Source organism: Geotrypetes seraphini, chromosome 7 (assembly GCF_902459505.1).
Source record: "Geotrypetes seraphini chromosome 7, aGeoSer1.1, whole genome shotgun sequence".
In the NCBI taxonomy this organism is placed as follows: domain Eukaryota; kingdom Metazoa; phylum Chordata; class Amphibia; order Gymnophiona; family Dermophiidae; genus Geotrypetes; species Geotrypetes seraphini.
Window position 1 is genome coordinate 40,643,293 of NC_047090.1, and position 13,349 is coordinate 40,656,641.

A 13,349-nucleotide genomic window follows, 5' to 3' on the forward strand; every position below is an offset into this window, starting at 1 on the left:
CTACTTGGCGTGTTAATACAGCTCATCTGCAGGCCTTGCAAAGAGATGGCTGTTTAAAACAGAGAATGGTCAAGTTTCTGGAATCCTGGGGATTACAGGGCCGGAGGCAACATGGATTCACTAGAGGAAAGTCTTGTCAGACAAATCTGATCAATTTCTTTGACTGGGTGACTAGAGAATTGGATAGAGGATGTGCGCTAGATGTGGTGTATTTAGATTTTAGCAAAGCCTTTGACAGTGTTCCACACAGACATCTAATAAATAAACTGATGGGTCCTAAAGTGATGGGGTGGGTCAGGAACTGGTTGAGTTGAAGGCGACAGAGGGTAGCTCTGAGGAAAGGGATGTTACCAGTGGTGTGCCTCAAGGTTCTGTTTTTGGGCCTGCTCTTTTTAACATTTTTATAAACAATATTGCTGAAGGGTCATCGAGTAAGATTTGTCTCTTTGTGGATGATACTAAAATCTGCAATAGAGTAGACACGCCGGATGGTGTGAATAACATGAAGAAAAACATGGCAAAACTTGAAGAATGGTCTGAAATTTGGCAGCTAAAATTTAATGTTAAGGCTGCAAAAACCCGAGGGAACGGTACAGTTTAGGAGGTGAAGAACTTATGTGCATGACAGAAAAGCGGGACTTGGGTGTGATTATATGTGCTTAAGGTGCCAAACAGGTTGAAAAGGTGTTGGCAAAAGCTAGAAGGAAGCTAAGTTGCATAGGGAGAGGTATGGCCAGTAGGAAAAAGGAGGTATTGATGCCTCTGTATAAGACTTTGGTGAGACCTCATTTAGAATATTGTGTACAATTCTGGAGGCCACACCTTCAAAAAGATATAAAAAGGATGGAGTCGGTCCAGAGGAAGGCTACTAAAATGGTATGTGGTCTTCGTAGTAAGGTGTATGGGGACAGACTTAAAAATCTCAATCTGTATACTTTGGAGGAAAGGCGGGAGAGGGGAGATATAATAGAGACATTTAAATACCTACGTAATGTAAATGTGCACGAGTCGAGTCTCTTTCATTTAAAAGGAAACTCTGCAATGAGAGGGCACAGAATGAAGTTAAGAGGTGATAGGCTCCGGAGTAATCTAAGGAAATACTTTTTTACAGAAAGGGTGGTAGATGCAAGGAACAGTCTCCCGGAAGAGGTGGTGGAGACACCGACTGTGTCTGAATTCAAGAAAGCCTGGGATAGGCACGTGGGATCTCAGAGAGAGGTAGAGATAATGGTTGCTATGGATGGGCAGACTAGATGGGCCATTTGTCCTTTATCTGCCATCATGTTACTATGTTTCTAGAATCAATAAGTCAAGAAGCATTTGTTTTGAAAACATGGCTTCTATAAAATGCAAACGTTAAAAGTTTGCATTACTTAAAAGTACATAGAAACATAAACATAGAACATGATGGCAGAAAAGGGCCATGGCCCATCTAGTCTGCCCACACTAATGGCCCACCCCCTAATTACCTCCAAGAAGAGATCCCACATGCCAATCCCATCTGGGATCTCTTCATGGAGGTAGTTAGGGTAGTTGTTGAAAACCAGATACTGTGAAATGTATTCAACCCTAGAGGGAAAAGTTTGAATAAAGTTAATTTTAGAAACTTAGAAGCTTTTTGCACACATAAAAAGCGGGCTTAATCTACATAAGTCTATAGGTAGCTACGTCTGACCTGATCTTTTTTTAACACTGCCTTGTGATAGGCTCTCCTGCTCTCCTCTAGGAGGAGCTATTAGGTGGTTATTTTTATTTTTTTATTTATTCAATTTTCTATACCATTCTCCCAGGGGAGTTCAGAACAGTTTACATGCATTTATTCAAGTACCCAAGCAGTTTTACCTGCCTGTCCCAGCGGGCTCACAATCTAATGTACCTGGGGCAATGGGGGGATTAAGTGACTTGCCCAGGGTCACAAGGAGTAGCTTGGGTTTGAACTCACAACCTCAGGGTGCTGAGGTTGTAGCTTTAACCTACTGCGCCACACTCTCGCCAGTTACTATATGTTCTTATACTTTGTGTTTCTGCATTCTCATTGGCTCTACAAAAGCCAGCCCTGAGGGTGTGGGGAATTCATACACCACCCCCTAACTTTATGTCCAGTCCTAGGTTATGGCCTTTTTTCCATGCTTCTTGGTATTATTATATTCATGATCACTTCCCTTTTTAAATCCTGATCATGATTTGTTACAAGATTACTTCCCCCCCAAAAAAAATCTAATTCCCCAAGGGAGAACCAATGAAATTACAAACAGTAAATCAAAACTCCTCTAAATACATGTAATAAAAAAGAAAAATTAAATATGTGAATTACAAAGAAAGAATAATAGTAATCGATGATGATATACCAAAGCTGGGGGCTTTTGAAAGGCAATTCTATAATCTATGCACATGCATTTACACACTCATTGTGGACTGCATTCTGTAAATGACACCCAAAATTTGGGCATCCAAAAAATGCATGCTGAACTCTATTCTATAAGCCAGTGTATTGCAAACTGTGTGCTGCAGCAGATTCCAGGTGTGCCCCGATGAAATGCCGGTAAGAAGGAAAGGTGCTGGCGCCAGCTGACTGCTTATAGTTTCCATGTACCGCTCACTAAATATCTAAGTGGTGTAACAGGGATATAAAGTTTCAAATTCAGGGATATCACATATTAAGACAGAAACAGGGACAAAACTTCATTGAAACACATGTGGAGAGGGGGGGGGGATGAAATACAATTCATGATAGGATAGATGTCCAAAAAAGGATAAGCACAAAAGAAGGGAATGTGCTCTTCATTTGATATTGTTTAGTGTTCTAGGTCTTCAAATAGGAATGTTTTAAAGCTAGATTTGAATTTGTCTAACGAGGTTTCTTCCTGGAGGTTCGATGGTAGTGAATTTCAGAAGGAGGGTGTAGTCACTGAGAAGAAGTTTTTGCATGTGGTGTCATAAAATAGATGATGTAAGGAGGGAATGGGGGTGGAGGGGGGTCCAGGGGCTGTTCTGGGTGGTCCGGCAGGGGTGTGTGGGGTGTCCGGCAGGAGAGACCGGGCATCTCTCCTGCCGTGATGTGTCATGGGGGATTCCGGCGGGTGTCAGCAGGAGAGATTGGGCATCTCCTGCGATTGTTACAGGTACAGGGGGCAGGGTGCTTGGGCCACTGAGCTGATCGCGGCAGACGCAATCAGTTCAGTGGCACGATCCGGAACTTATATTTGTTTTGGCTGCCAGATGACTAAATCTAGGTCAGCCCACATCCTACCTACCTTCCGACCTATCCACTCCTTCAAAAGCGCCCCTTTTCACTCTGGGCGCACAGAGGAAGTGAAAAGGCCTAAGCTGGTTTTAGATATGTCTAAAACCAGTTTTGATTATCGGTACTTGGACGACCTGCCTTTTTGATCGTCTAAGTACCGACTTAAGCTGGCTTTTAGATGGGTTTTAAAATTTATTTTGAGCCTCATAGCGTAGGTTTTAGCGCCAGCATCGGTGGTAACTGCTTCTACGCTCATAGGAATACTATGAGCATCGGAGCAGTTATTGCCGCTGCCAGCGTTAAAATCCGTGCTATGCGTTCGTAAAAGAGAGGGTAAAAGTGCTACTTTATCTTTCCAAAATTCCTGATATACTAATCAGCTTTCTAAAATACATGTTTGAAAATGAAGTATTTTAGAATCAGGGATCTCAGACATTGCCTTCAATAAATAATTCCACTTTATTGGCAAAGTAATAATTTAGACAGGTACAGTGCGCACATTTGCATAAAAATAGCTGCAAGCTGGTTTACAAGCCAGAGGAACAATAAACCCAATAAAAAAATTACATCATCCAATTAAGTCCAATAACACCAAATACTTATCAGGGGCTTTACAAAGACTACAAAACTTTTCAGATGATTTATTTCACTGCTTCTCTCTATTTACATCATATGTTACATCAAAAATGTACAAAATAGAAAATGCATGTACAGACCTAATGTTTCACAAACAATCTGATAAGTTGTAAACTATGTGACCTCACTGAGATGTTTTGAAGGAAGTTCCCTTATGGTAATGTTCAGTGTACATTTGCATTAAAAAAAAAAAAAAAAAAACTGCCAGAAAACAATCTGTAGATCTGCTCAGACAATGAAAAAGGGCAACTGAAGCAACCGAACCAGTCATCATGTATGATAAGTTGCTATTACACAACAAACTGATTGAGGTCACTGGAATTAAACCAGTATGACAAATGCCACATACCAAAAAAAAAAAAAAAAAAGAGTGCAATAGGGCAATAGCACCGTGTAGCAACCTCTAGCATTTTTCAGTGCAGTCCACATGTAAAAAGACCGCACTGTGCTCTTAAGTGTATTTCATACAGTGAATGGCCACAAGGTGGTGACAGAGATTAAGTAGCACCAACTGTATATCCTGAAGATATATCATTTTCTGATTTAGACTTCCTACACAATGCCATAGCCCTTGGATCAATTCTGTGTTGGTTTGTTTGACATGTTTTCTCTTGCTACCAACTGCACTGCAGATTTGCAGATCACTTCTTAGGCCTACCTCTTGTAGGCTGCCAATGACAGGCAGTTCCTTTACTTGCTACCAAAGTTCTGGCTCCACAGACAAATCCAAATCATGGATAACATAATCATCCTGCATAGTCATGACAAATCCTGCATAGTCATGACAAATGTCAGTACACAACAAAACACAATGGTTTGAATGCAATATTTTGTTTGCGACATACAGAAAGTCTCAGCAAGTGAAACATACCTCATCAACAGCATAAAATACTATTTTGCTTTACTTCATTTAAAATTTCTGTATAAGGCTTTTTATTTATCTATTTATTTACAATACTTCCCCCTTTACCCTACCCACCCAAAGAGTGTGCAAAACCAACCCCACGTTTACAGTAAAGTATTTTTTCTTTCCTTTTTTTGCAGTGTAAACACTGTTGCAGTGCTGAACTCCTCATACACAACACTATCAATCAAATGGACACACCCAAAACAGTATTCAGATAAAGAGCAAAGCATGAAAATCATTATTTGTGCTCATGCTTCATCAAGTGGGTCCCAGCTCTGCAGAGATGGACGCAGAGACAGGGAGTTTGGTTAGTTATCCAAACAGCTTCATATCATAAGGGAACAAATGGGTCATTTCTGGGTTTGCGGCCAGTGTGTCTGTGGACTTGCAATCCAATTTTCTCTAAGAACAACAGGATGGTAGGCCTAGAGACGTCATTATGGAGGGGGGGGGGGCGTGAAAGAGGTAAGGATTAAAAATCCAGGCTGTCCCTCATGCCAAGGAATTATCTGGTCATTTAAAGTTTTGGGTACCCTCTAAATTTTTGAGGTTAGGTAGTATAATTAATTTGTAAAACAGAAATGTGTTAGTACCTAACGACTGTTCCTTTCTCCTGTTAACTTAAAAAAAAAATAAATCATGATATACAAAGTATGAGCCTATTGTATTAACCGACATCTATCAACAGTAAGAAAAAATAAATTGCAAATTACCGATGATTCTGGAGTTAAGCCTGACTGTAAAACTGTTCAAGAAATCTGGTTTAAGGCAGTGAGACAGCACCATGGGGAATGCGTTCCCTCTTCCACTGACAAATCTCAAGCAAACCAAGCCCTAACAAGACTTGTCAGTGTTTGACAGCGATTGGTACAAAACGGTGTATTTTAAGCGGTGGGAAAGTGGTTAGAAAAGACGTGATAAAAACAACTTTAGAAAACTGTCACACACTAAAAACTCGGTGAAGTAGGTCACTGTGAAGATGGCAGTTAAAAATTACAATTGGCACTTTTTCAGCATCATCACAGTCCTGTTTCCTGGTGATTGCACAATGCCTTCATCTTTGTGCTTATTGAGGGATATCTTTGATTCATTTTGGATTCGGGTAGCAGCACGCAATGCTCGCGCCATGTTAATCGTGTGACCCAGCGCCATGCGGCACGACAAGAGGTCAGAAGAGAATCGGAAAGCCTGAGTGTTGCATCATGGCTGCAGCACCTTAGACGGACACACGAATAAACTTTATTAGAAACGTCACACTGTAAACTTGTGAGAACAAAAATTCCAGTTTTGGCTAATTCATGTGCAATCCACTTAGATGCCCTTCTTTGTAGGGCTTTTTCCAGTTGGTTAATGGAGTTTCACTCTGATACTGAAAATACCTCAACATGAAACTAATTGAAGCTTTCCACTCCACTTTTCTTTCCTCCAGCCCAGGTACAGCACCACCTACTAGCTCTGGAGCCATGCTGCACTGCATTAATACTGGCAGTAGTTGACAGGAAACAGATTTCTACCAACAATCTCAACCATGTTCGGTCCTTCTAAAGAGTGGATTCAAGAGATGAGTCCAAAATGCCATCCTGGTGGCTTGTGCTATCACCATCACAGCTTTGTGCATTTGAGTAATTGGCTGCTTCCTGTAGCTTCATTAACATATTCATCTAGAAAAAAAAAAGAAAAGAAACATCAATGTAGCCTAAAAACAATATTGATATAAACATGACAAAAAGAAATTCAAATTCTTTTCCCTGCTGCGTCAGGGTAGGGTTACCAGATTTCTTAATGAAAAAAAAGATATGAAATTAGTATAATTAAAGATGAAAAAGGGGATACACATTCTCAAATTGGTCCTATTTTAAAACAATTTTTAAATTTCTATAAAGCCCTTTATTCTTCTGAGCCTTATTTGGATAGGGAAAAGGATGGCATTGATTTTTTAAAATTAATTGAGGGTCCGAAGGTTCCAGATCATATAAAAAGAAGTTTAGAAGAGCCTATATCACTAAAAGAATTACAAACAGCATTGAAGTCTCTTAGAGTTGGGACCGCTCCAGGTGGTGATGGTTATACTGTAGAGTTTTATAAATCTTTTCAAATTATCTTATCACCTCATTTATTAAACTTATATTTGATACAACTAAATAAAGGTTGTATTACAGGTACTATGGCAGAATCATTAACTATTGTTTTGCTGAAGCCAAATAAAGATCTTATTTTGGTTTCAAATTACAGGCCTATTTCTTTAATTAATGTTGATGGGAAATTATTGGCTCTTCATTACATAATTGGAATGCACCAAACGGGTTTGGTTGCTCAAAGACACTCTTCTAATAATACCAGATTGGCTCTTCAGATGTTATATTTAACAAAGGACCTAAAAGATCCGGCCTTTTCTGTGTCCTTAGATGCGGAAAAGGCTTATGATCGAGTAGAATGGGTCTTTATGTACCAGGCTATGGAGTGGTTTGGTATGGGTTCAGGATTTATACAAATGATTCAAGCGTTGTATAGCTCCCCTGTTGCTAATTATATATTAATAATACTTTTTCAGAGTCTTTTAAGCTGCAAAGGGGGATTAGACAAGGTTGTCCTCTGTCTCCTTTGCTTTTTGATATAGTACTTGAACCCTTGTTATTAGTTATTCAACTGGTAGGGGAGATACAGGGTATTCCATATTCTGGAAAAGAATATAAGGTATCTGCTTATGCAGATAATATAATGGTTCATTTGAGGAATCCTGAAACAACCATTCCATGTTTGCTTGATTTGATTGAGAAGTTTGGGAAATTCTCAGGATATAAAATAAATTGGAATAAGTCAGAAATTCTTCCTTTAAATGTGCACTGTATAAAAGATTTATTTGATTCATTTCCTTTTATTTGGAAGGAGGAAGGAATAAAATATTTAGGTATTTGGATAAAAAACATATTTGAAGAGACAATGAGAGTGAATGAAAAAACTTTATTACAAAAAGTTACAGAATTGTGTGAACAATGGAATCCGTTGCATCTGTCTTGGTGGGGAAGAGTCCAAACTGTAAAGATGATGATATTGCCTGTTTGTTACCAAATGGGTATGATACCAGTTTTTTTTCAGGGGTCTTTTTATAAAAAGTTAAACAGTATTTTGTCTAAATTTATTTGGCTGGGTAAAAGAGTAAGAATTTCTTTAGTGACCTTACAAAAGCCAATTGCGGAAGGTGGGGTAAATTTTCCAAATTTCTATAGGTACCATCAATCCTATATCTTGCGCCAAGGTATGAATTGGGTCCTCCCAGAACTCATGGAAAAGCTACCTGATTGGTTATGGTTAGAATGGCAGCTCATGTTTCCTATTAGGCTTCGTCATCTTCTCAGTATTAAAATGCCTAGGTTGCAGAAAAACAATAAGATATTAATGGACACATGGAAAACTTTAAAATATGTTAATAATTTAACACCTCTTCCAATTCAAAAATCTACATATCAAAATATCTGGCTAAACTCCAGGATCCAAATTGGCGGTTTTAAGATTGTCTGGAAGGATTGGATTAAAGCAGGTATACGAACCTTAAATGATGTTATATCTGATAGTAAACTGCTGGATTTTTCACAGTTGCAAATAAAATTTGGTCTTGATAAAAAACAAAGTTATAAATGGTTGCAACTGAAGCAGGCTTTTCAGGCAGGGTTCCCTGAATGGAAATCTCTTAATAATCAATTTAGTTTAGATTTCCTATGCTTTCAGGCAGACTTCTTGGGTCACCAAGCCGCGCAGTGGCTATGTAAATAAGAAACCAAAAACTGGACTTAGAGATATTTGGAGCATTGAGATTAAGCATCAAATTAATGTATCTCAGTGGCCACGTATTTGGTCCTGGAGGTTGAAGTGTACAATGTCTGCTTCTATGAGGCAAACATGGTTTTTCCTGTTGCATAGAGCACTCTGGACACCTGTTCGTTTACAAAAATTGGATTGCTCTATGTCTAATAGACGTTGGCATTGTAACCTTGATGCTGGAACTTTAGATCACTTGTTTTATTGTCCATTCATTAAAAATTTTTGGATTTCTATTTGGGATCAAATAAATAATTTAATGGAAAATTATGTAGCATTATCATATGACACAATTTTATTTGGCATGCTGATGAGAGCTAAGCCTCAAATATCTGCTAATAATAATAAGCTTTTGATGATATTGACAGGAGTTGCCATTCAACAATTAACGTATAACTGGAAAGATTGTACAAGGTTGAATTATTGTTTCTGGTGGAATTCAGTATGTCATGTGTTTAAAATGGAAAGAGCGTTGGCAGTTCAAAAAAGGTTACTATAATAAATTTAAGGATGTGTGGGGGCCATTTTTAAATTATTCTAATGAATAATTTACACTTTTCCCAATTTTAATTCTTACATGTGGATCGGGGGGGGGGGGTTGGATTTCTATTAATAATATATATGAATGATAAGATATTATATTCATGTGGTATATTTTTTGTTGTATATGGAAGTGGGATGGGGTTATATCTTTTTGTTGTACGATATGGTAGATTTTCAAGTGATATTGTATTCTAATTGTTTGATATTTACTGTACACTTGTGAATTATAAAATGAATAAAGAATTTAAAAAGAAAAAAAAGATGTGGCCCGCCCTGTTCCACCCAAGCCCTGCCCCATTCAACCAAGTTTCCAAGTTTATTCAACACGTGATATACCATCTATCAACTAGTACCTAGAAAGTTTATAATACTAAAACCCCTATCCCTTCCCTATTACGCCCCCCAACTTCATCCCCTCATCTCTTCTTCCCCAAGTCCGGTCCTTGTCTGGAGATCCTCCAAGCTTCCATGCATGCAATGGGATGACATAACCCACTGTGTCATATCTGTGCATACTTGGAGGCCCTCTAGACACAGCTTCGAGTTCGGGACCTTCCAAAACCTAGACAAAACTGCCAGGTTTTGCAAATCCGTCCAAACACCTGGACAGTCCTCTAAAAAGAGGACATGTCAGAGCATCCAGGTCATAAGAATGAGGAGATGGATTTCAGACATGGTTACAGAGATACCCATTTTGCTGATCAGATATTAGAGTGTGAGTGAGGTGATTTGGTAGGTGTTGCATAGGCTTACCAGATTTCTTAATGGACAAAAAGATGGTGTGTGGCCATGTAGAGTCCCACCCAGCCCCACCCCAGCCCCCACACAAACCTCATCTCTTCTTCTCAGAGTTGGGGGCCACATCTGAAGGGCCTCTGAGCATGTGCAGATGTAATGTGATGATATCCGGTCACATCCATGCATGCTCAGAGGCCCTCCAGATGTGGCTTTGAGCATGGGGGCTTTCCACAACTCGGACAAACTGGGCAATTCATCTGGACATCCAGACAGTCTTCTAAAACTGGAGTGTCAAAGTCCCTCCTCGAGGGTCGCAATCCAGTCAGGTTTTCAGGATTTCCCCAATGAATATGCATGAGATCTATTTGCATGCACTGCTTTCATTGTATGCTAATAGATCTCATGCATATTCATTGGGGAAATCCTGAAAACCCGACTGGATTGCAGCCTTCGAGGAGGGACTTTACACCCCTCCTCTAAAAAGAAGACATGTCTGGGTTTTCCAGGACCTCTAGTAACCCTAGTGTTGAATGGAAAGCAGAAAAAGACTGATAGGGATGGAAAGCCTGTTACTAATTTCTTTGCCCGCTCATCTCAGTCTGGAGTAGCTAATGATGAATTTCTTCAAAAAGGTTGTAAATAAGTGAATCTTAATCAATCAATTGCTCCAGAATTCTGGAACAAATGACCCAGTCCTGGTTTTACCCCATTGCCTAATATAATACATTGCAAACCATTTGATGGATTTTGTCCATAAAAATGGTATAAAAATTGTATAAATAAATATGGATTTGCAACTTTTATATCTAGGAGAAGTAGGACTGCAAATGCAGAGAAGCCATATGGTAGAAATGTGCTAGGTTAGCCTGTCCCCTAGAAGAGAGATGGGACAACCACAGTCCTCAAAGGCCAAAACCCAGTCTGGTATTCAAAATTTCCATAATGAATATGCACAACACTGTTTTTTAAGTACTGTATGCAAATAGATCTCATGCATATTCATTGTGGAAATCTTGGAAAAATTGATTGGGTTCTAGTCCTCAAGCATGTGGGCCAAGCTTTCCCTTGGGCAGCGATTCCAACTTTCTAGGTCCTTCAATGGTCTAAGCCAGGGGTGTCAAACTCAATCACATAAGGGGCCAAAATCTAAAACATAGGCTAAGTCACAGGCCCAATTTTTTATTAAGATACTTAGGGGTCCTTTTATTAAGGTACGCTAAAGATTAGCACACGTTAAATGCGCACCTTAATAAAAGGACTCCTTAGTCTTAGTAGAAGTATAGGGTTACAACCTCTCCAACCCATGCCCGCTCTGTGATGTACACAAAATAAATAAAAAAGACTTTTCCTCTCTCTTTTAGGTCCTAGCTCACGCTTGCTATCTAACACCAGCTCTGGCAGGATACACATTTCAAATCTGTAATCACAAAACAGAAAATAAAATTATTTTTTCTACCTTATGTTGTCTGGTTATTATTGAAATCATGTTGGTCCCAGGCTCTTGTTGACTTCTGATAACTCGCTTGCCAGGGTCTCCTGCCCATTTGTCATTTCCTTCTTTCTCCGTGCTAACCATCCATCTTCCATCTCTGTCCTCCTCTTCTGTTTCCCTTCCCTGGAGGTCTGGCATCTTTCCTTTTTTTTGTCTCCATCCCCAGATCCACCATCTCTCCTTTTTTCAACTACCCTTTCATCCAGCATCTCTCCCTCCTTCACCACCCCAGGGTCCACCATCTCTCCCTTTCTCTTCCCAACTACCTGCCTATCCAGTATCTCTATCTCCCCTCCTCCACCATCCCTTGTGCCCAACTTCTCTCCCTTTTTGTCCCTTCCCTCCCTCCATCCCATTGTCCATCATCTCTCTCTCTCCTCTGTTTTAGACTCATTATTTCTTCCCTACCATCAGTCCGGCATAGGCACGTCTCTTTGGACCCTTCCTTCCCTCCCTTCATGTACTTCTACATCAGCCCTCCAGTCCCCCCATCACCACTACCAAAGGGAGGTTTTTGTGGGGGAGGAGCTTGGGGAAGAATGGGGTGGGGCCAAGTGGCAACTCAACCCATGAGCACTCCATCTAGAAGACCATACGTGGAGAAGACTGGGCAGGCAGGGGGGCTATAGGCCAAAGCACAGCCTGCTATTGAGAAACTGCCAGAGGAAGTGGCAGAAGAGGAAGTGTACAGCATAATTCGGCAGGAAGGAAAGAACTACAGTATAACCACACTGCTCTTAGGTAGCTGGTGGCAGAGCTGCCTCCTCATCACTTCATACAGTTCTAGATATGCAATTATTATTTTAACAAAAACAGAGCATAGAACAGTAAGCCAATTACACATGAACTATTTGTTTTTAAACGGCTGCTACAGAGTGACTAAATATATCTGCTTCGGTAGCAGTCTATATATAGCTGCTCAAAGAAGGTGTTCTTGGATGTGTGATTAAGTTGAAAACAGGGGAAGGGTGGAAGATGAGGAAGAACTTTGCCAGCTAGTGTGAATTTGCAGCTCAGCACTAGCTAAGGTAGACAGCTCTCCTTGGGTGCAGAAATAGCAGTCTTAAATCTAGCTGGCAAGAAAATGCTGAAAACACAACTATTTCTTAATGCTTTCTTATGTTAATGCTCTTCTAACTCTAGAATATATTTTTCAAGAATAGTCTGATATGTTCTCAACTTTCAATGTCTCCTAGCACTTTCATTGTTGAAATTTGATTTGATAATACGAGTCAATGTCCTCTTGAATTCTGTGAGCTGTTGGGGGAAGAATTTTAAAAAGGTGTCTGTCTAATTTGACTGTTTTGTGATACTTGTAGTAATCGCAGGGAGTACAGGACATGTGTATGTAATGTGTAAACTGCATAGTTATATGCAGTATATACATTTTTAAATAAAAAAATTTTCAGCTGCAGACCAGCCAGTTATCTTGCCCTTCAGTGGCTTATTCAGTCTCACTGGTATAATAAAGTGTGTAGTGGGAGGGGCGCCCAGAGTGCCATCTTCATGGGGGATCCTGGCACCTCTCCTCCACTCTGCCCCCCCCACCCCGTGTACCTCAAACGTTCTCCCAAGCTGCTCGCACCTGGCTTCAGTATCCTTATGACATCACTTCCTGATCGCGGGACCAGGATGTGACATCAAAAGGGAGCCATGGCTGGCACGAGCAGCAGGTGGAAGATGCTGCTTGCGCCGACAAACATTCCAAAAGGTACGTGAGGGGGAATGCTCAAGCGGCGGGTGCACAGCGATGCAGGGTGCCACAACCCCAGATGCTAACCTCCCTCACTACGCCACTGTTCAGTCTAAGAAATACATATAAACAAGAAAGCAAAGCACTATGCATTTCTATAGGGGGTGCCTCTGTGTGGTGAGACTATAGTCTATAATGGCATCTGGGTGCCTAGATTGCATTACAGAGTTCTAGGCGGTTCACATCCGTTACATTAGGATCTGGTCGGAACACGGATTTA

At 40.2% G+C, this 13,349-nt stretch overlaps 1 protein-coding gene across 7 annotated transcripts in view; it reads right to left on the reverse strand.

Moving 5' to 3' along the window:
- Window positions 1–3,684: 3,684 nt before the first annotated feature.
- The window catches only part of NAV3 (neuron navigator 3), a 673,864-nt gene continuing 664,199 nt past the window's right edge, over window positions 3,685–13,349 (reverse strand). For 6 of the 7 annotated variants that reach the window (XM_033951509.1, XM_033951507.1, XM_033951508.1 and 3 more), the window contains one exon: window positions 3,685–6,448. In XM_033951509.1, coding sequence (XP_033807400.1) covers window positions 6,329–6,448 — 120 coding nt within the window. In that variant the 3' untranslated portion in view covers window positions 3,685–6,328. The remainder of the gene's footprint in view (window positions 6,449–13,349) is intronic. The other variant, XM_033951506.1, reaches the window with a different exon arrangement.